The 19,950-nt window shown below is 41.5% G+C and overlaps 1 protein-coding gene across 8 annotated transcripts in view; it reads right to left on the bottom strand.

The window, feature by feature from the left end:
* FTO (FTO alpha-ketoglutarate dependent dioxygenase) overlaps positions 1 to 19,950 on the bottom strand; it is a 437,735-nt gene that overhangs the window by 341,141 nt on the left and 76,644 nt on the right. For all 8 annotated transcript variants that reach the window (XM_090063582.1, XM_090063584.1, XM_090063581.1 and 5 more), the window contains one exon: positions 11,759 to 11,836. In XM_090063582.1, the coding sequence (XP_089919708.1) occupies positions 11,759 to 11,836 (78 nt within the window). The remainder of the gene's footprint in view (positions 1 to 11,758; positions 11,837 to 19,950) is intronic.

The raw sequence follows: 19,950 nt of genomic DNA, 5'->3' as shown, positions 1-19,950 counted from the left end.
TGGGGCTGGAGCATATCATAGGAGAGAGCTGCAGGTGGCTCATCCAGGGGAATAGGGGTCACAGCTCCTCATCGTTGTGCACACCCCCAGGGAAGGCATATGCATCTCCAGATTTGTATACAGGGCAGACATGGGCTGCCCGCTGCAGGCTGGGGCTCTGTACTCTGCTGCCTTTGCCCAAAGAGCCACGTGCTGGCCGCACATCCCCTGCTTGTCCAGTGATGTGAGGCACAACGTGGCATTGTGTGGCTCCTGGGGCAAAGGCAGCAGGGTGCAGAACCCATCTCACAGTGAGCAGTCTGCCTCCACCCTGCACACAAATCTGGAGGGCACATGCCCTCTATGCCACCCCTAGGGGTGCACGCAGCAGCAGAGAGCACTCCCCCGATGCCCTTGGATGATCCACCCGCGGCTTTGTTCTACAACCTACCCTGTCCCCAGGGCCCCAGTCACCCTGGCTCCTGTCCCACTCCTTCCCTCACCGTGGGGGCCTCGATCAGCTGCCCCCTTTCCTCTTCCCCCCTCTCCTTCCTTCACAGACTTACTTTCTGGGTGCTGCTCTAATGCTGCCAGGCTGTGTTTGTGGCCATGTGCATGCCGTGGCTGCTCGTGTGCATCTGTGTGAGCCCTCCCCCACCCCACCCCAAGCCTTCCTGCTGTAGCAGCCTGGAGTCCATGCCCAGGCTGCCCTGTGGCTCCTCTGCACTTCCACTGCTCCCCCACTGGGCAACCCAGAGGCAGCAGCAGAGTGGAGCCCAAATGACGGCTCCAAAACCATGTGCATGATTAATGTGTTAAAAACTGTAATGCAAGAACCAATTAATGCATTAAATATGCACATTAACAATGATTAACTGACAGCCCAAATTTTAATCCATGAGCTGAAAAAATAAAGAAAGTCATTACTGATGCAGTTTGGACACAGATAACTTATGCAAAATTATCTAGATGGCTTCAGGGACTGAAATAAATTAAATCATAGATATTTAAATACAGTCAAATAAGAACATAAGAATTGCCATAGGTCCATCTTGACCAGGATCCTGTGTCACACAGTGGTAGGGGTGGATGCTGAGAGTGAACCAGGGTATGACCAGGGTTTTTTCCACGGTTCCACTGCAGCCTCCAGCATTTAAGGTCTAGGAAATTCCAATTCAGAGGCTGTATCCCCGACTCCCATCCTCAATAGCTACTGATGCCCTTTTCCTCCAATACCTTTTTGAATCTGGTTAAACTGTCAGTTTCCACAGCATCTGGTGGCAATGAGTTCCTCACTTTAATTACATGCTGCATGAAAGAAAAACTCAAAAAACTTCCATTAGTTTTAAACTAGGAATTAAATTAAATGGAATTCAATTGAAATAGAAACCAAGATTGTGAAGAATCAAAGCATGCAAGCCATTCTTACAGGAAGGGGACCTGTACTCTTTGGAAGAGACTCTGAAAAAGATGGGAGGGTGAATAATCAGCTGAATATGTACTTAGCCTAGCACAGAATTGTTTAAACAAGATCTAATGTCTGGAAATGGCCAGGCAACTTCAGACTGCAAGTTTCAATTTATCTGTTAGCTTATTTTTTAGACAGGGAGGATGTTTAGCTATTGGAACAACAAAGATAGGCCCTTGCTAACGGAAGGAGCAACAAACAGAGGGAGCCTTTCTGAGGTGGAAACCAGAGAAAGGAGTCAGTATGTGCAGGTGGTTGTACGTGCACACAGGGATAAAGGATGAGAATGGTATTTTGCTTTCTTTATTTTGTTTTTATAGTCTAGGTCCTCTGCATGTCCACCAGTGGGGGGTTAGGAGGCATAAATGGAGACAAAAATCAGCAGTTGTTACTTGCAGGGGATACAACATGTTTGTGTTCCTGCATTGTTAAGGCCTATTTCATCTGAATGAAGTGTAAGCTGGTGTCGATTTTGGAGGAAGATTCAAGCAATAGAAGTATAGGTATCAAAACTGTACAATCAGGAAAAATGAAGACTACTTGGATAGGAGTCATGAGAAGCTGGTACAGGAGTGGCCAAAGAAAAGAGAAATGGCACAATGTGACTACTAGAAGAAGGAGGATTCCTAGAGTTCAGGAAGAACAGACTGAAGTCAGTAACCACTTTCAAGAAGTGGAAATGGTGAAGACAACAGCAAGGACCAGATAACCCAGCAGACTAACACAAGAGGTGATAGTGACTCTTTACTTGACACTAATTAGGCCTCACTTTGTGTGTGTAGTTTTGGACTCCATATTGTAAAAAGAAAGTGAAATAAGAGCAGACTCAGAGGTGGACAAAAAATAAAAGGCCTGGAAGGTTCTCTGAGAAGAGGCTGAAATCTATAGGCATATTCACCTTGTGAAAAAAGGTAATTAAAAGCGGATATGACAATCTTCAAATATCTGAGGGCCTGCCATGAAGAGTCAAAGCCTGATGTTTTTCTAAAAGACATGCTTTAGTTCAAACAAGAACTAACTTAGTGAAGTTCAATGACCTGTGTAATGCAAAAAGTCATAGAATCATAGAATCAATGAGTCGGAAGGGACCTAGACAGATCATCAAGTCCAACCCCCTACCATGGGCAGGAATGACACTGGGGGTGGGAGGGGTCAATATCCTCTTGAAGATTTCCAGGGAAGGTGAGAGCACCACCTCTCTGGGAAGCCTATTTCAGGCTCTGGCCACCCTTACAGTGAAGTAGTTCTTCCTAATAGCCAACCTAAACCTATCCTCCCTCAGCTTGTGGCCATTGTTCCTAGCAAGTCCAAGGGGGGACCCTGGTGAACAGACTTTCCCCAAGTCCCTGCTGCTGGCCCCTGATGAAGTTGTAGGCAGCCACAAGATCCCCCCTCAGTCTCCTCTTGCAGAAACTGAAGAGATTCAGGTCCCTCAGCCTCTCCTCATAGGGCTGGCCACAGAGGTCCTCAACCATACGAGTGGCCCTCCTCTGGACCCTCTCCACGTCCTTCTTGAAGTGTGGCACCCAGAACTGGACACAGTACTCCAGCTGCGGCCTGACCAGTGCCACATAGAGGGGAAGCAAGACCTCTCTGGATCTGTTAGTGATACCCCTGTCAATGCATGACAGGGTGCAGTTGGCTCTGCCTATTGCTTTGTCACATTGGCAACTCATATTCATCATGGAGTCAATCCTGACTCCAGGATCCCTCTCTGCCTCTGTGCTGCCAAGAGGGTCAGCCCCTAACCTATAACCATAATGCTGGTTCCCTCTCCCCAGGTGCAGCACTCTGTACTTGTCCTTGTTGAACTGCATCCTGTTCAGATCCACCCACTACTCTAACCTATCCAGGTCTGCTTGGATGCAGTCCCTGCCTGCCGGTGTACTCACTTTACCCCACAGCTTGGTGTCATCAGCGAACTTGAACAAGTAAAATAAGTTTGAAAGATCACAATGGTCTGTCTGACCTTATGTAGCAGTGCACTGGATGTACCTGCTCCTTTAAGGGAGCTAGCAGCCTGTGAGGCTGCTTCCAGGTAGTGCAGGGAGCTGATGAGGCACATGACCAGAGGAGAGCTCAGGCTGGCTCTGAGCCAGTCCAGGGGTTCTCTCCCTGGCAGCTGTAGGGGAAGGAGCTCCTGTCCAGGAGAGTGCCACCCAGGGATGCTTGACTGCCTGCTTTGCTACCTACAAGAATAGGAAGGCTTGGGGAACATACAGAAGCCCAAGCTGGGAGGTATGCCAATATAAGGGGTAGAGGGCTTCTTCCCCTTGTGGTGTTTATGTTGTAGCCCAGGGGCTTATGGTTTGAGTTACAGTTGTGTACCAGTGGTTCGGGTTGGGACTATAAGGGGCAGTTGCAGAGGTCCCATTAGTGCCCTGGAGCATGCAATAGCCTTGAGCCCTGCTAGGAGCAGGTTCAAGGCCTAAGCAGCTGTTGAGCCCAGAGTGGGCATGAGTGCAAGGCCCCAGGGGCCCAGCAGACAGAGGGTGCCAGAGACCATGCTCAAAAGGGCCAAACATCAGATGGTCACTTCCACGAGGCTTGGGGCATAGTACAAGGAAGGTTAAAGAGCCATGCAAGGAGCCCATAAGGCAATCAGTGCCCAGCAGGGGCACAGGCAGGCTGAGAAGGCCTGCTGGTCTGGGGGTGCAGGGCTATTATTGAGAGGACTCATGGAAAGCCCAGTGAGGATTGACTCAGACTCAAGTAGAGCCCACAGGCAGCCTTCCTTTTATAATCTTTATTAAAATCAAGGCATAGCAGGTGAGATCCAACAGAAGGGCTGCAGTCAAGCCGAAGCCAGGCAGGGGCCTCACGGCCACTAGGGGGCATCATGGCTGCCCTGTGAACACAGATCTTGCTACACCTTATAATTTCTGACTTCTGAAATCTTCTGACCTATAGTTTTCATCCACCTGCCTTCAGCACTCCATTTTTTCTGCCTCTTCTTGGATCCAGCTCTTTTCCTACATTTCAAATAGTTTGAATCCCTCTCTCAGAATCTGACATTCACTACAAAAATGGGAAGACTGATTAGTCTGTTATTTTTAACATATTTCTGGATTACATAAATTAATGAAAAACTACACTGTCTTGTGGGTACTCCTTGGTTGAAGAAAGGCTAAGGGACATCACTCTGACAAATGCACCCTTGCTGAGGTGTTAGGCAGGCAGCAGCAATTCTTATCTGTTGCTCTCTGGTAGAAGCTACAACCATCAAGGCACTAAACATCTGGACTAGGTCTGCCCTTTAGATTCTGTCTCAGTGCTCTAAAGGGGGATGTTAGGTCTTGGGCAGCCTCCACTCCTCCATACTCTTGCCTAGGTGTACACATCAAGAGTTTCAGTGTGATGGTCATGGACCTCTTACACATACACCATGATCCCGAGGACTGATGATTGCCTATAAAACACTGTCCTAAAATGCCAGATGGTGATTTTTCCTAGTCCATAATAGCTACTTGTACTCTTGGCACTGCACCAGTATTGGAAGCTAATACTGAATCCAAGCAGATACAAAATCATAATCATATTTTCATTAATCATTATGTATCAGGACAATGATAGTAAACTATTATGAAGCAGCTGCCGATTAATTCCAAAGTTTACCACAAGAAAATAAAACAAAGAAATTAAATATTTAAGACTGTCAGTTCAACAAGTTAAAAATTATGCAGACCACTGGTAAAATGGACTAACTCCATTTTGATTTTTCCCCTTTCTTGATTGAGGAGTCATAGATCAACATCATTCTTTATTATGAAACTAATCAAACTTTAACTGTATCTTAGGCAACATATAGGGGTTAAAAGACTAAAAACAAAACACTGCCCCTTAAAGAAAGGGTTTTTTTTTTTTCATTTAAGCAAAAAAGGAAAAATAAAAAATAAAAAGCGGTATCCTTGGACTATCCTTACAAACTTTAACTTTCACAATATCTCTATCATAATACTGAGCTCACCCTACTTCACTAATACAATTTTTTAAATTTAAGTTGTTCAGCTATACAGTAACAATAAAAAGAACACGTCACCATGTTTTTCCCAACATCTGAGAGAAAAAACGGATTTTTCCACTGCTATACCTGTTACCAGGATGGCGTATGATTGAAATAGAATAGGACTTGGAAAAAAAGAAAAGCTTCGAAGGAACTGGTTCACACTATGAAAAAGCTTGTGAATCCCACTACAAACTAAGTATCAGAGCTGAAATAACAAAAGCAAACTCAAGGGAAAAAAAACTAATAATGTTAAAGACTCACATGGCAGGCCCTGGGTAAGCCACACTTGGGCCCCAGCTTCTGCTGGTGCTGCATGATGCTGGGCAGGTGGGCTAGGCTGCTTCTGCCCAGCATCCCCTACAGTGCCTAAGAGATACAGTCCTGGCTGCTGGCCACTACCCAGCAGCAGAGGCTGGGTCCAAGCACAGCTCACCCAGTATCTGTGGGGAAAGACTCCATCTCTCAGGCTGTCATACGGAGCCTGGAGGTCAGGGTGGCTTCTGCCCAGTGGTGCCAAGAAGTCAGAGCATACACCATGATGTAGATTTACTGGTCAGATTCTGCTCTCCAAGGTGCCTGGCTGCATTCCTGCCCTAGTATATGCTGCAGCTGCATGCATGCACGCAACATTTATCGGTGACATTATAAGCCCCTGGCCAAAAAAAGCTGATTGCCAATAATGTTAATTTTCCTTTTATCAGTGCCAATCCGATATGGACTGATATATCAGTGCACTTCTATCATAAATAGCCTGAATTTTTCATATATAAACTGACCAATGGAAAACTATAATGGCTGGTGCTTGTTCATGTTTGTTCCATGTCAGGTGTCAGCAAAGTTTAGTCTACTGGCCAGCTCTGGCTTGCGAAACAATTTAATCTGGCCTGGGGAGCTGAGATTGTGGCAGCAAGGGGAATCTCCAGTGGTATTTAGCAGCAACTGGACTGGAAACACTGGTCTGCCTTCTGATAGAACTTTATTGATTCAGCTCACCACTACTGAAAAGTTGCTGACCCCTTTCTCTATGCTTACACCGTGGGTTGTTCCCTTTGCTTTTATTTTCTCCTCCAAATTATGGACTTAACCATGGTCTACAGCCTACATTTGGACTTTGATGTTTCTTATTGTAACAAGTGACTTCAGTATGTGACAATCAGATTACCCTGCAAGGCCTTAGTTGCTCCTTTCCACCAAGGGGAAAAAAAATCAAGCAAGTGAATCTAGCATACTTCTATTTTTTTGGCTTGATCGTAAGTTCCAATTCCCCAAGTAACAAGCCAACTTTTCCAGCCTGAACTATCAGTACCTAATCATAAAGACATAAGCTATAAACTTGCTTAAAATAACAGAAATAAGACTTTGTACATTCCATGTTTTTATTAAAAAACTGAAGTGGAAAGGTTCAAGGTTAGGAAAAATATGAAGTGCATTACATAAAATGCAACTGATCAATAAACTATGACTTTTCTATGCCAAATTTTAAATAAATGCCTTGTATACTAAGGGATTCAGAACATTATTCTAAAGAACAATCTTTCCAAAAAATCCAACTTTAATAGGAATGAAGGATGCTCAGCATCTCTGAAAATAAGCGTCTCTTAAGTAATTAACCTAAGATGTCCATAACTTAAAAACTTGGCCCTGTATCTGTATATTGGGCCCCATAAATTCTGCAGCCATGAAATAAGCAAAACCTCAAATATGGTTAGAAAGAAATCACATCTTTAACACAAAGCAATTTGAGAAATATGCCTAAAGCAATATTTGAAAAATGTGTGAAACCCCATTCATCTCAGTCAGGAGTCCATGGACTCTGTGACTCTCAGACTTTGGTTCCATCAGAGATAGTAACATTAAACATTTTTTTGACTCTGGCTGTGGCAATGTGCTGCAACCAGAAGCCAAATATATTGCTGTCTGCCTCACTGCCTGTACCCGCTTCATGCTCCCCAAATTTTCCCACAAAGGAAGTAGTATTGGATTATACTGCATACTGTCTGCACAATTTCATGAAGCCAAGAAACAGAGATATTAAGCTTGGGACTGAGAGTTAGTAACTGAAAATCTGAAGGAACTAGTAAGGTGAACTGGTGAGCTAACCTGAGCAGCCAAGACCTAAGAAACTGAGGAGATGGGCCACTAAAACTCCCCCGACTTCCTGGTATTTGTGGAAAAGGATGTTTTCAGCCATGCCACATAGCCACCATTGAGAATGGCTAGGGGGTCAAGCTGCCTGACGGTCACAGTGAAAAACTATCCATCAATAAAAATAATAATGCAAACAATCACTGTGGAATTTTACATTAGTATATATTTGTAATCACAAGTACAGTCTTGTGTGTTTGAAATATGAAAAAGGCAGGGCATTTCATGGAAATAAATTGTTTAATATTGTCACAGAATCTATAGCTTCTTGCTGCAGCATGAAGGGGGTCTTCTTGAATGGTTTGATAATTTTGTGCAGAACTTGGACTTCTGTGTTTAATTAATTTTTGGAAAAGAAATTAGTGCTTTAATACTTCTGCATAACACAACAGCAATATGCAAAACTTGTGCAAAACTTTGCACAAGTCATCCAAGGATTTAAAAGTATATTATATTATAATATAAAGGTCAGGCTTTATAATAATCAATAAACAAATGTGTGTGTAACAGGCAACTTTTATTTTTTAATCATTATCTTAAAATGTTTTTAAAAAAAACATTCTACTGAAGCTGTTATATGAATTTCTTACATTTCAAGCAAAGATATACAACAAACAGAGAGGAGGGAATGAAAAGCAACTAAATGCCTTTAACTATATATCTAAGGGGAAACCTATAAGGAGTGTACAAAGGCAATAAAATAATATTACACTTTCCCACTAAACGTTAGAGGTAATGTGTTCCACATTTCAAAGCAAGCCAAATCAGAGGCGTGTTACCTTGGCTTGTATGCTCAGATTAGGGTTCTACCCTAAAAAAAAGATCTCAACAGATATCAGGAAGTAGAAACGTATTTCAAATGTATCATCTGAAAATAGTTTGATTGTCTTTAAATCTCCAGCCACTCACCATGTTATGTCCTACACAAGGAAAGTATTAAGGGATCAGAAGACAGAGTAAACACTGAGTTCACACTGGACACCTTGTTGGTTGGAAAAAATCATGTACTGTATGCTGTAACTCTGACAGCAGGTATTAAAGGTCAGTTCACTATTCACTCAGATAAAAGTAGTTGTGTGACTGGAACCTTCAGGAATGAACATGAAACATTACAAGCTTAATTTTTCATATGTACAATACAAAAGGATATTTAAAACACAGCCTTGTTTTGGAGTCCAAATCATAAATTGTTTTCAAAAGAGAAGATAACCCCATAACTTAAGTGGCAAAGTACAGCTGTAATCCAAGGAGATAAGCAAACTGATACATCCCACATCAGTAGAACCTGGATTGCATTTAAGACATTTGTGAAGCACTCTGATTTGTTACCATGTTTTTTTCCCTGAGGTTTTCCTCAAATGCTGCTCACTGTTTAGTTTCAAAAGGGATGTTACAGTGCTTTGGGGTGTGGTCTGTGATGAAAATCTGAAAGCGTAAATCAGGCAAGATACCCACTGAAAAGAAAAGGGAGTTTAAAAGAAGTTTTCCTCAAGTGTGAATTTCAGACTTCTGTTCTGTCTCTCACTCCATGCCTAGACATCTACAGTAGCTTCAGAATTATAGCCAACCAAACTCTTCCAACATGTTCAAAGCACTGTGATTGGATGTGATGGATTCTTAAATGAAGAGGGAGGTCCTTCCGAACAAGAAACACCATAAAAACTAACCACCACCAAATAATCATGCATTTTGCTTTATTTTGTTAATTTTTTCTCTATACTCTCACCCTTTACTCCCCCCATCTAATGTACATTTAGGTACCATGGAAACAATACTAATCAGTGGCAAGAGTGGACACACGTAACAGTCACAGCTGCAAGTAACATTTCACAACCACACAGAATGAATTTTAATTTTAAAAGTGCTTTAAAAGGTAACAGAGAATATTTATTCCCATGTGCGTTTGCAAATGTGCAAACCACACACACTATTTAGAAGGTAACATTTCTGAATATACAAACTGAGTCAATATAAATCCTTCAAAGACTGTAAAAATTAACCTTTTATCTCACTTCTTGGTAATAAGTTCTGCTCATGGTCATTTAGTGCTTGATCCAAGACACACTGAAGTCAATAGATGACTTTCCATTAACTTCAGCAGACTTTATGCAAGATAGTTGACCCATTTAATAATACTAATTACTTCAATTTGAGAGGTCTGATTTGATTGCATACCTTGTTCCCATTGCCCTTCTATGCTAACAAAGGAATATTTTAACTCTGTGTATCCTGAAAGCGTATCCAGAGACAGTCTCACTCCCCATTAGCTCTTTGGGGCAGCAGAATCAGAGAGGAAAGGGACAGGTGTGGGATGTATGCAACTCAACTCAGACAAGTGGGCTGAGGAGAAATGATTGAGCAGTAGAGAGAAGAATGGTGATCTGTTCAGACCCTAATATAGGGGAGAACTTCCACTGAACTTTTCTTCAGTTCTGCAAAGGAAGTTGGTTCACCTGTTTAATGTTTGTCTGGAAGGAAAACCTTCACTCTAAGAAGGAAAATAAAACACTGGAACAAGTTACCCAGAGAGGTGGTGGAAGTTCCATCCTTGGAGGTTTTCAAAACCTGGCTAGACAAAGCTTTAGCTGGGATGATCTAGTTGGGGATGGTCCTGTTTCGAGCAGGGGGCTGGACTAGATGACATTCTGAAGTCCTTTCCAGCCCTAGCTTTCTATGAATATGAAATCACTTGCCTAATATCGAGTCATTTTTCTGCATTAGTATCAAGTTTCCCCACCATGTAGTTTCTTACTATTGTTTGTATTACAGCAGAGGTCACAGTCAAGATGCATGTCCTAATGTGCACTGTACAAACATATAAAAAGACATTCCCTGCCCCAAAGAACATATAGTCTGATTACATGAAACAGACACGGGAAAGGAGAAAAGGAATACTGTCATCCTTATATTGTAGATGAAAATACAGCACAATGAAATTAAATGACTAGTCCAATAGTCACACAGTAACTCTATGGCAGAACCAGGAATTAAATCTACATTTCCAAGACCAAGTCCAGAGAATGGGCCCCACACTCATCATTACTGTTTATTATATGGCATGCGAGTGTTTTAAAATTTTGCCCTTGGGTTCTTACAAAAAACGATCTTCCCTTCCTGCAGCAAAGGATCAGATCTATTTTTTTATGCTACTTTTTACATCTTTGAGCCATATGTCAATACAAGCAAGTTGACATGGCTGTAATGTAGGAACTTTTGCTGTAGCTGCTCAGACTAAGTAAGAGATTCCTTGTCCTGTTTTTCATCTTGCTGCATGTGTTCCAAATCATTCTGACTGAACTTACAGTTCTTGGCATGTGTTTTCTATTTGACCTGAGACGCATCCAGGGTAGACAGAGTATTCTTTTAGTTCTTTAAAGATACTTTTCTGTATACTAATTTTGGTTTAGTTATGTGACCATTAGACCTGTTTTTACTTTCTTTAGGTTTCATGCTTTCTAGCTTTCATAGCCCATATTCTCTGCTGGTTTTTAAAGACTGCATGGTGTTTGTGAGTACAACTAAGCCACATATTTCAACACTTAAAACTTTCTTCCTGTGATCCAGATTCAGTCTGCAGAACAGCAGATCTCAACCAGGGCACTGCTAATTTCAGAAAAGTTATGGAAAAGTGTATTAAAAATAAAGACGTTAAGAACGACTGCTTTAGAACATTTTCTAGAGAATAAAAATCATGATGACTTTTGAAAGAGTGACTCCCCGCAACATTTTCTTAATTTCAATCAGAAATCTTAACTTCAAGTTATAGGAAAACTCAAAACTACATATTTGTTTTCTACTTGAGTTTTTTTAAATAAACTGAGATTTTTAAAGTCACCTCTAAAGGCATGAACTAGAGATCAAGACTGCAATCCTTCCCCTGTCGATATCAAGAGCCAAACTCTACTGCAACAGAACTCCATACCAAAGATTTTGAATCAGCATGGAGGGGCTTCAGTAAAGCATGACTCTGCAACCACTCCAGATAGAACCTCCTCCTTGTTAATCATCAGAAAAGATTTAGAAAGTGTGACATGTTGGACTTCTCAACTTTAATGGCTTCCAGTAAACAAAGATTCATTTACTATTTGATCAAAATAATCTTTACTACAAATATGATCACTTAATGTTACTACAAATAAAATTTAAAATAAGATAGTTACCAGTTGATGGAATTCAGCATCTCTAGGAGTCAGATATGGAAGCCAGCTTTCTCCAATTTCTTCAAGAAGCTTTTGTTTCTGTTTTAAAAAACAAACAAACCATATATTATAACAAAAATTAGGCCAAGGAAACAAACAGTATTTACATAGTAAAACAACTGTATTAAGAATACAAAAGCATAGAATACTAGTTCTCTCTCTCTCTAGATACAATCGAAAAATGCCTCTTCCAATAAACAGGAGCAAGTGGATATCAATTTAACTCAGTGGGGTTTTGCCAACAGATCTTTAGTCAGCAGTTTCAGAATATTAAATTATATTTCCCTTCATTCTCCCTTAGAATACACTCCCTACCACACCAGTAAACATCTACTGATATTCAAGATAAGGAAGACCTCTACCTGGCTTACACCTTGATCTCATTTTTATTTTTTTATCCTATGCTTTCTATGTATCTCATGAGTTCAGTGTCATCCAGCTGTGCTCTAGACAATGCTGAAGTAGACATCAGCCTATATGTTCAACAGAGTCTCTGGCTTCTAAAATCAAAAGGGAAGAGGAAATACTCTTTGTACCTCATCATCAATCCAACCTTCCAGCCTGACTGCACACAGACCAGGGTTCAGCCTTTTGAAACAAACAGCTACAACTCTGGCTGATGGGTAACAGTCATTTATGCAGGAGATTGCTGTGAAAAGGAGGGGTTATTTTTAACTGTCATCTTTTACTATTTTTGTTTGTATTTGGTTGGAAAAACTTCTTTGGTAGAACTAATACCTTTGTGGGAAAGCCGAGAATGCTCTGGTTGTACTCTAGTAACATTCCCATTATTGTAAAAAAACCCAGAAAAACTGGGTTTTAAATCTGCAATTTTCTTCCATGCCTACCTTATTAAAATAGGAAGTCAATGCCTACTGCACAACATTTATGGCAGTAAAGCCTTAGACAAGGGGTGGCCAAGACAGTCTGAGAGCTGTCACACTGCAGCCCATTGTCTTGCTGCCAAATTCCAAGACCTCTAGATCCAGGGGTTGGATCCAAAGCATGGAGTCATGTCCTCCAGCCTATGGAGCCAGAAAGGAGAAGCAGAGGCTGTCACAGCTCTGAGAGCTGCACCAATTCATCTGATTATTTCCAGCCCTGAAAGATAGATGACATGGTTTCATATTTTGTATCTATGATGTATCAAGCTTCCTAAAGTCATAGAATCCCTTTGTATCACTGACTGACACAAGAGCCAGGCAACCCAGGTTGGCAATAGTGGTGCATCACCTCCCAGGCCACACTGCCATTACCCCCAATCTTTTTGCAGAACCCCTAATGACCTATTGTAGAGCCCCAGGGCTCTATGGAACACAGTCTGAAAACAACTGCCTTAGTCCATTAGAGAGAAGAACTAGCCACAGGGCTTCCAAAGCTATAATTCACAAACCGTAACAGAGATGGGCACATTCAATCAAGTTGCTCAAATACACCTCCACCTAAACAGAACTATGGGTGTGCAATATTCTGTTTTACATTCTAGATAAATACTTCCTTTGGCTTTTCCAGGACAACTCATCTTATCTGTACCTTGTTTTACTTAAGTGACTGTCTTCTATGGTACTCTCCATCTCTTTAATCATTAACAAACGACTAATAAAAATGGTAATTAGAGGTAATTTAGGGGAAAAAAAATTAGAATAGATGTTAGCCGTATACCAAGAAGATTAATCACATATATATACACTCTTAAATAAACTTTTCTTTTATATGTTTTCCAACTTACAAACATGAAAAAGATTTAAGAACTTTTTGCCAGAATCACAATATGTACGTGTGAAGAGTAAATACGTTTATTTTCCACATTTGACATAGCACTATTTTAAAGTTATGACTAAAACCCCCATTGAAATAATCTCCAAAGGAAAAAAAAAAGAAAACACAAAGTAGTGAATTCATAAAATCAAAAGTATGCATGAGGAAAAGACCTACTAAATATTTTATCATCTAGCACACCTGCTTGCTAATACTAGGTTATTCCTTACATCTCTGAAGTACTTTGTCAAGCCTGAATTGGAAACAGCCCAGTTCATATTTTTACCACCTCCCTATTAAGATATTTTACGTGCTAAAAGGCCACATTATCAACCAAATTTTACTAATATCCAGATACACTTCATTTATTTTTTTTTTAAATAAACTCCAAGTTTCCATGTTCAGTGTGATATCCTAAATAAATCTTTCTTCCTCCTTGTCTTTGTCACCTGAAAAGAATTAAAATAATACACAGATCAAACCCTGCACTTATAATGGACAAGACAAACAGAAGTATTAGGAACCCACATCTACTACTGAAGGATACAGCATCCTGGGGTTTCATAAGTAAGGAAAAAAGTATATTCTTACATTTCAGAAGAAAAGTGGGATGCTGAAGTATTACAGTTATGAGGTCAGTCAGTCAATCATATCCAAAAGCAGGTAGCATGAACTAATACATCACCACTCACAAACCTCCCTTGCTGATCTTAACTAGACTGACAAGAACAGCATTGAAATTTACAAAGTAGAAATGTACTCTGATCTCTCAGAGTCTACAGTTTTCTTTGGGGACACATTATAAATTGACACTGAACCATTGGTGAAACCAAGCAAAATGTAACTTTAGATTAAGTTGGCAGACAACAGCATGTTAGTGCACTGCATATTCCCAAACAGCAATTCTTTTATATTACCAAAAAAAAGAAAAGAGGCAAGTTACGTTAGCATTTTTATTTCACCAAAATTAATTAAAACACTAGGCTGCCTTTGCTAATTTTAAAACAAACATATAATTAATTTCTTGTTTATATATAAAGTAAAAGAATCTTAAATTGAAAAAATGCATCTTTCAAAACACAGGCTAGCAAATGAAAGAAAGAAGGAGAAAAAAAATCCCTGACAATTTCTTTGTCAAATGCCAGCCTGCTGGCAAAGCACATAACATTAAAATGCACTCTTGAGTGTAGGTAGTACTAGCTCACATTTGATTGTCAGATCTGGCTAAGTGCTGCTCCTCAGTTTGATGTACAGACAAATACACACAGCTGGGTGGTATAACACACTGCTCTTCTCATATACAAGAAGCTGTCACACGCATGTCAAATACATCAAGCTACTCACAAATTCCTCCAAAAAATAAAAAAGGGAAAAATCAAAGACCTAGCTATACTAGCTAGATGTAATCTAAGGACTGTTACATGTGTGTTGTATTTATAGTCACCTCAACAGTTACAGTTAAGGGCATAAATATCTTACAAAAAATTGTCTTTATTTGAAAGTTATATCACATATGGCTAAGTGGTTTAAAGAGACACTTTTTCTTATGTTTTAAAAATGTTTGTAATTAATAGGACCATATAAAAACTACATTAATATCTAGTTTCCAATACAATTGTTCATTCAAACTGGCTTTCTTGCAGAAATGTGGATCATTTCCTGCTTATATGCACCATTATCATCACATCAGCGTTCACATGCAGAGTTCTAGAAATTTACATGCACTGAGCTAGCAGCTGCAGAGATAAGGGTAGATCTCTAACTATGCATTAAGTTCATGGGCTGCTGGGAATTTTATGACATATTATTAAGGAAAAAGGCAATTATGTCTAATAACTTTTACTGGACCAACTGTACAGCTGGAATCTAGTTAGACAAGTTTAGAATGCAAGACATCTTCAGGGCTGATGAGAACAAGCCAAGCACAGCATAGTCCTGAAGAAGAATGTCTTGCATGCCAAACTTTTCCAACTCTATCCCAAATATACAGTTGGTCCAATAAAACTTATCACCCTGAGAAATCCTGGCCTCTAACATAATTTCCGGACCATCGTGTCTACATCATCACTTTTACACTACCATATTATTAAGGGGAAGAGGTGTAGGTCTCAGTACTGGACTAAATGCCAGGATCATTTACTTCCTCATTCCAGTTCTAAAATTTGGAATTACCCAGTTTTGTGTGTATGAATTACAAACTGCTGTTGTCCTGTAGTAGGTGACCCTAGCGACGAGAAGGAACCTCCTCTCTCATCAGTGAAGCAAGCCATCTTTAGTTGGAATGATACAAGCTTGTTTTTCCATACAGCTTCCTACATGCAATTTCTTCATGTAGATCCATTTACTGGTGACATGTTGGCGAGGTAGCCAATAATAAAATTAACTGCCATGATAATACATGAAAACCTTCTCCATCAATACATGGGCATTTCTTGTCAGCAGAGACAGTAACTGGCACAGAATAATTCCATTACAGAACTGGAGGTATAACAGAAGGGCAGCAAGTGCACCGTTTGAATTCATGTGCCACAATACACTACTCATGGTTTGCTGTTTCTAAGCCAAATAGTTGAAGGGAGAGATAGCACTTAAAGAATAATGCTATTCTTTAAGAAATGGAAGGAGGAGGAGCTGGAGAATTAAGGAATGATCAGTGTGATGCTGATAACTGGGAAGATTATGGAGCAGGTTACCAAGGAATCTATGTATAAGCAGGTAAAAGAAAAATTAGTTGATTAGGAACAGCCAACGTGAATTCATTAAGAGCAAGCTTACCAACTTAATTTCCTTCTACAACAGAATAACAGGCTTTGTTGTTGAGAGCAATGAATGATATACCTTGACCACAGCAAGGTTTTTGGGCACAGTATCCTACAACATTTCTATTAGTAAGCTAAGGAAATACAGTCTAGATGAAACAAGTGTAAAATAGATACATCAGTGGTTGGATCATCATGTTCAATGAATAGTCATCAGTGGCTTAGTATCTAATTGGCAAGAAACATAAGCGGAGTTCCCTAGAGGCCTTGCATTCACTACTACTTACTGTGTTCATTAATGGATTTGAAGAATAGTAGTAAACACTAAGCAAATTTAAAGATGACACCAAGTTGGATGGAGTTGCAGATACTCTGGAGAGCTGGATTAGGATTCAGAATTAGGATTACCTAGATATACTGGATAAACTGTGCAACTAAAACTAAGCAAATTATATTCAATATGAAGTGCAAAGGCCTGCACCTTGGACAGAACCATCACATGCAAAAAGGAGGTACTAGGAAACAACTAGGTAGGCTGCGGTACAGAAAAAGAACCTGAGGGTGATAGTGGACCACAAATTGAATATAAACCAAATGTATGCTATGTTGGGGGGGGGGGGCGGCGACGACAAGCAATAGCATACTGAGCTATAGCAATGGAAGCGTGGCTTGCAAGTCCAGAGAAGCCATCCACACTATTCTGCTTTGGTAAGGCCCCTCACCTGGAGTAGTGTGCCTAGTTTTGGACTCTATACTTCAAAAAAAATGTGGACAAACTGAAAAGAGTCGATTTGAGAGCAACAAAAATAGTTCAAGGTCTAGGAAACATGATTTATGAGAAAAGATTGAAAGAACTGGGTTATACTCAGTCTGGATAAAAGACAACCGAGGGAGATTTGATAACAGTCTTCAAATAGCTGACAAATGGTTAGAAAGAGGATTGTGGTAAGCTATTTTCTGTGGCTACAGGGAACAGGAAGAAGAATAACATTTTTAAATTGCAAGAAGGGAAATTGTTTCAAACAAAACCATAAAGAAAAGCCAGAAGTTTCAGACCAACATCCTGGTATGAATCAATGTGGTAGATCATTAGTTAGACACGCAGTATCATATGGATTTTAAAAATCATAAAACAGTATTGAAAATGTAAAGAAGCACAAGATGAATTTTCTAGCATAGCATGATGCATGTTTCACTCAGCAAAGAAAAGACATTTGGTCACACAAATAAGTTTCACTGATCTCAATGCAAGCAGGATTTGCCTCTTAAAATAGCCTTGAGGCGTTCTCCTTCCTTGCTTTTTTCACATATGCAGGAGGCTGCTAAAGGAAAATGCCAAATTTCACTATAGCAAGTCATCTCTTTGGACCTGGAGCAACGTCATATATGCATGTAAAAGTCAGCCACGCGCTTCCAAAATCTAGCCATACATAACGCTGCCTCCTAAATGTTTAGATCTGTTGGCTTTTAGCTATACAAGTACCACAGATTATACCAAGTCACAAAGCCAAGGCAGAATACAACATTTGGAAAATACAGGAGAACCAAAAAGACTGTGACGCTGGTGTCACCGGGAAGGCTTTGGCTTCCAAGACCACGGTCCGCTCTTTGGAGAGAGAGGCAGCGAGCTGCTGGGAGGGGATGGCTTCCACCTCTTTCCATTGGGGAGGAGGCTCTTCTCAGCCAGATTGGAGGACCTGCTCCACCGGGCTTTAAACTGGGGGGAACTATTGCCACTACTGCCCCACTGAGCAACCTTTGCAAAGGCCAAGGCACTTACGGGAGCCCACCCTTGCCCCAGCCCTGGAATGAACTGCAGGCAAGGCAAGGGCCCCCAACGGGACACTTGCATGCCTATACACAAATGCCAAAAGCTTGAGGAATGAATAGGAGGAACTTGACCTCCTGCTAAACACAAATAACTCTGATATCATAGGGAGAACAGCGACCTGGTGGGACTCCACCCATGACTGAACCACAGGTATAGATGGCTATACCCTGTACAGGAGGGATCAAGTGGACAAAAGCTGCCTGTCAAAGAAAGCTACGCGTCCCTGCAAGCCACCATCGATGCCCAGGGTGGACAACTGAAGACCCTCTGAGTTAAAATCCGTGGGGAACACAGCACAGGGGATACAATGGTGGGAGTCTATTACAGACTTCCTACCTAAAAATCAATAGCTTGACCAGGAATTCCCCAGGGAATTGGCTGAGGCCTCATGCTCCTGGTACATGATTGTCATGGGAGACTTCAACTACCCAGACATCCCGTGGGAAGAACGCTCGGCTAAATCCAAGTGGTCGCAAAGCTTCCGTAAAGCTGGCAAGTCAGTCAGCAATACAGAAGTCCTTGACTTCAGGAAAGCTGACTTTGACAACCTCAGGAGGCTTGCTGGTGAGACCCTAAAGGGACTACAACCCCAAGGAGAGGGGAGTTCAGGAAGAGTGGTTGTTCCTCAAGGGAGCAATCCTGGATGCACGAGCTAAGGCTATTCCGTCTTGGAGGAAAGACAGCAGAAGGACGCAGCAGCCCCCTAGGCTCAGCAAGCAGCTAATGGACCTCCTACACCTAAAAAGAAAGACCTACAAAGGATGGAGGACGGGCTCCACCTCCAAGGAGGAATATTCTGCACTGGTCCAGATCTGCAGGGAGCAAACCAGGAAAGCCAAGGCTGCGACAGAACTCCAACTGGCTACTAGTATCAAGGATAATAAAAAGTCCTTTTTTAGATATGTGGGAAGTCGGAGGGAAAGCAAGGGCAACATTGGATCCCTGCTAAATCGCACAGGACAACTGACGATCGATGCCCATGAAAAAGCCAACCTACCAAATGGGTACTCTGCATCAGTCTTTCACCAGTCCCATTGGACGCCCCTGCCCATTATGGGACAGGGCGGCCCAGGTAAGGGAGATTCCTTGCCCTCCATCAATGCTGACCTTGGAAAGGAACACCTTGAGAGGCTGGACACCTTCAAGTCAGCTGGCCCTGATAGTCTACACCCCAGGGTACTCAAGGAGCTGGTTATCATCATAGCTCAGCCACTGACACGGATCTTCGAGAACTCCTGGCACTCTGGTGAAGTGCCTGAAGACTGGAAGGCCAATTTAGTCCCCATCTTCAAGAAATGGAGGAAAGCGGATCCGGCAAACTACAGGTCGATCAGCCTGACCTCTATTCTGGGGAAGGTCTTGGAAAAGATTGTCAAAGAGGCCATCCTTAACAGACTGGCTGATGGCAACATCCTGAGGGATAGCCAGCATGGGTTTGCTGTGGGAAGGTCTTGCTTGACCAATCTCATTTCCTTTTACGACCAGGTGATCTATCACCTGGACAAGGGGAAAGAGATTGATGTTGTATATCTTGACTTCAAAAAAAAGCCTTCGATCTGGTATCCCATGATCACCTCTTGGCAAAACTGGCTAACTGTGGCTTTGGGTCCACCACGATCCACTGGCTGGGGAACTGGCTCCGTGGCTGGACTCAGAGGGTGGTGGTTGACGGAAGTCATTCTTCATGGTGCCCTGTGACCAGTGGGGTCCCTCAAGGCTCTGTCCTTGGACCTATTTTGTTCAACAATGTAGACACTGGTATCAGTAGTGGACTGGCCAAGTTCGCCAATGATACCAAAATTCGG

Source organism: Crocodylus siamensis, chromosome 9, assembly GCF_052110815.1.
Source record: "Crocodylus siamensis isolate JL-2025a chromosome 9, ASM5211081v1, whole genome shotgun sequence".
NCBI classification, from domain to species: domain Eukaryota; kingdom Metazoa; phylum Chordata; order Crocodylia; family Crocodylidae; genus Crocodylus; species Crocodylus siamensis.
This window is presented reverse-complemented; position numbering and strand designations above follow the sequence as displayed.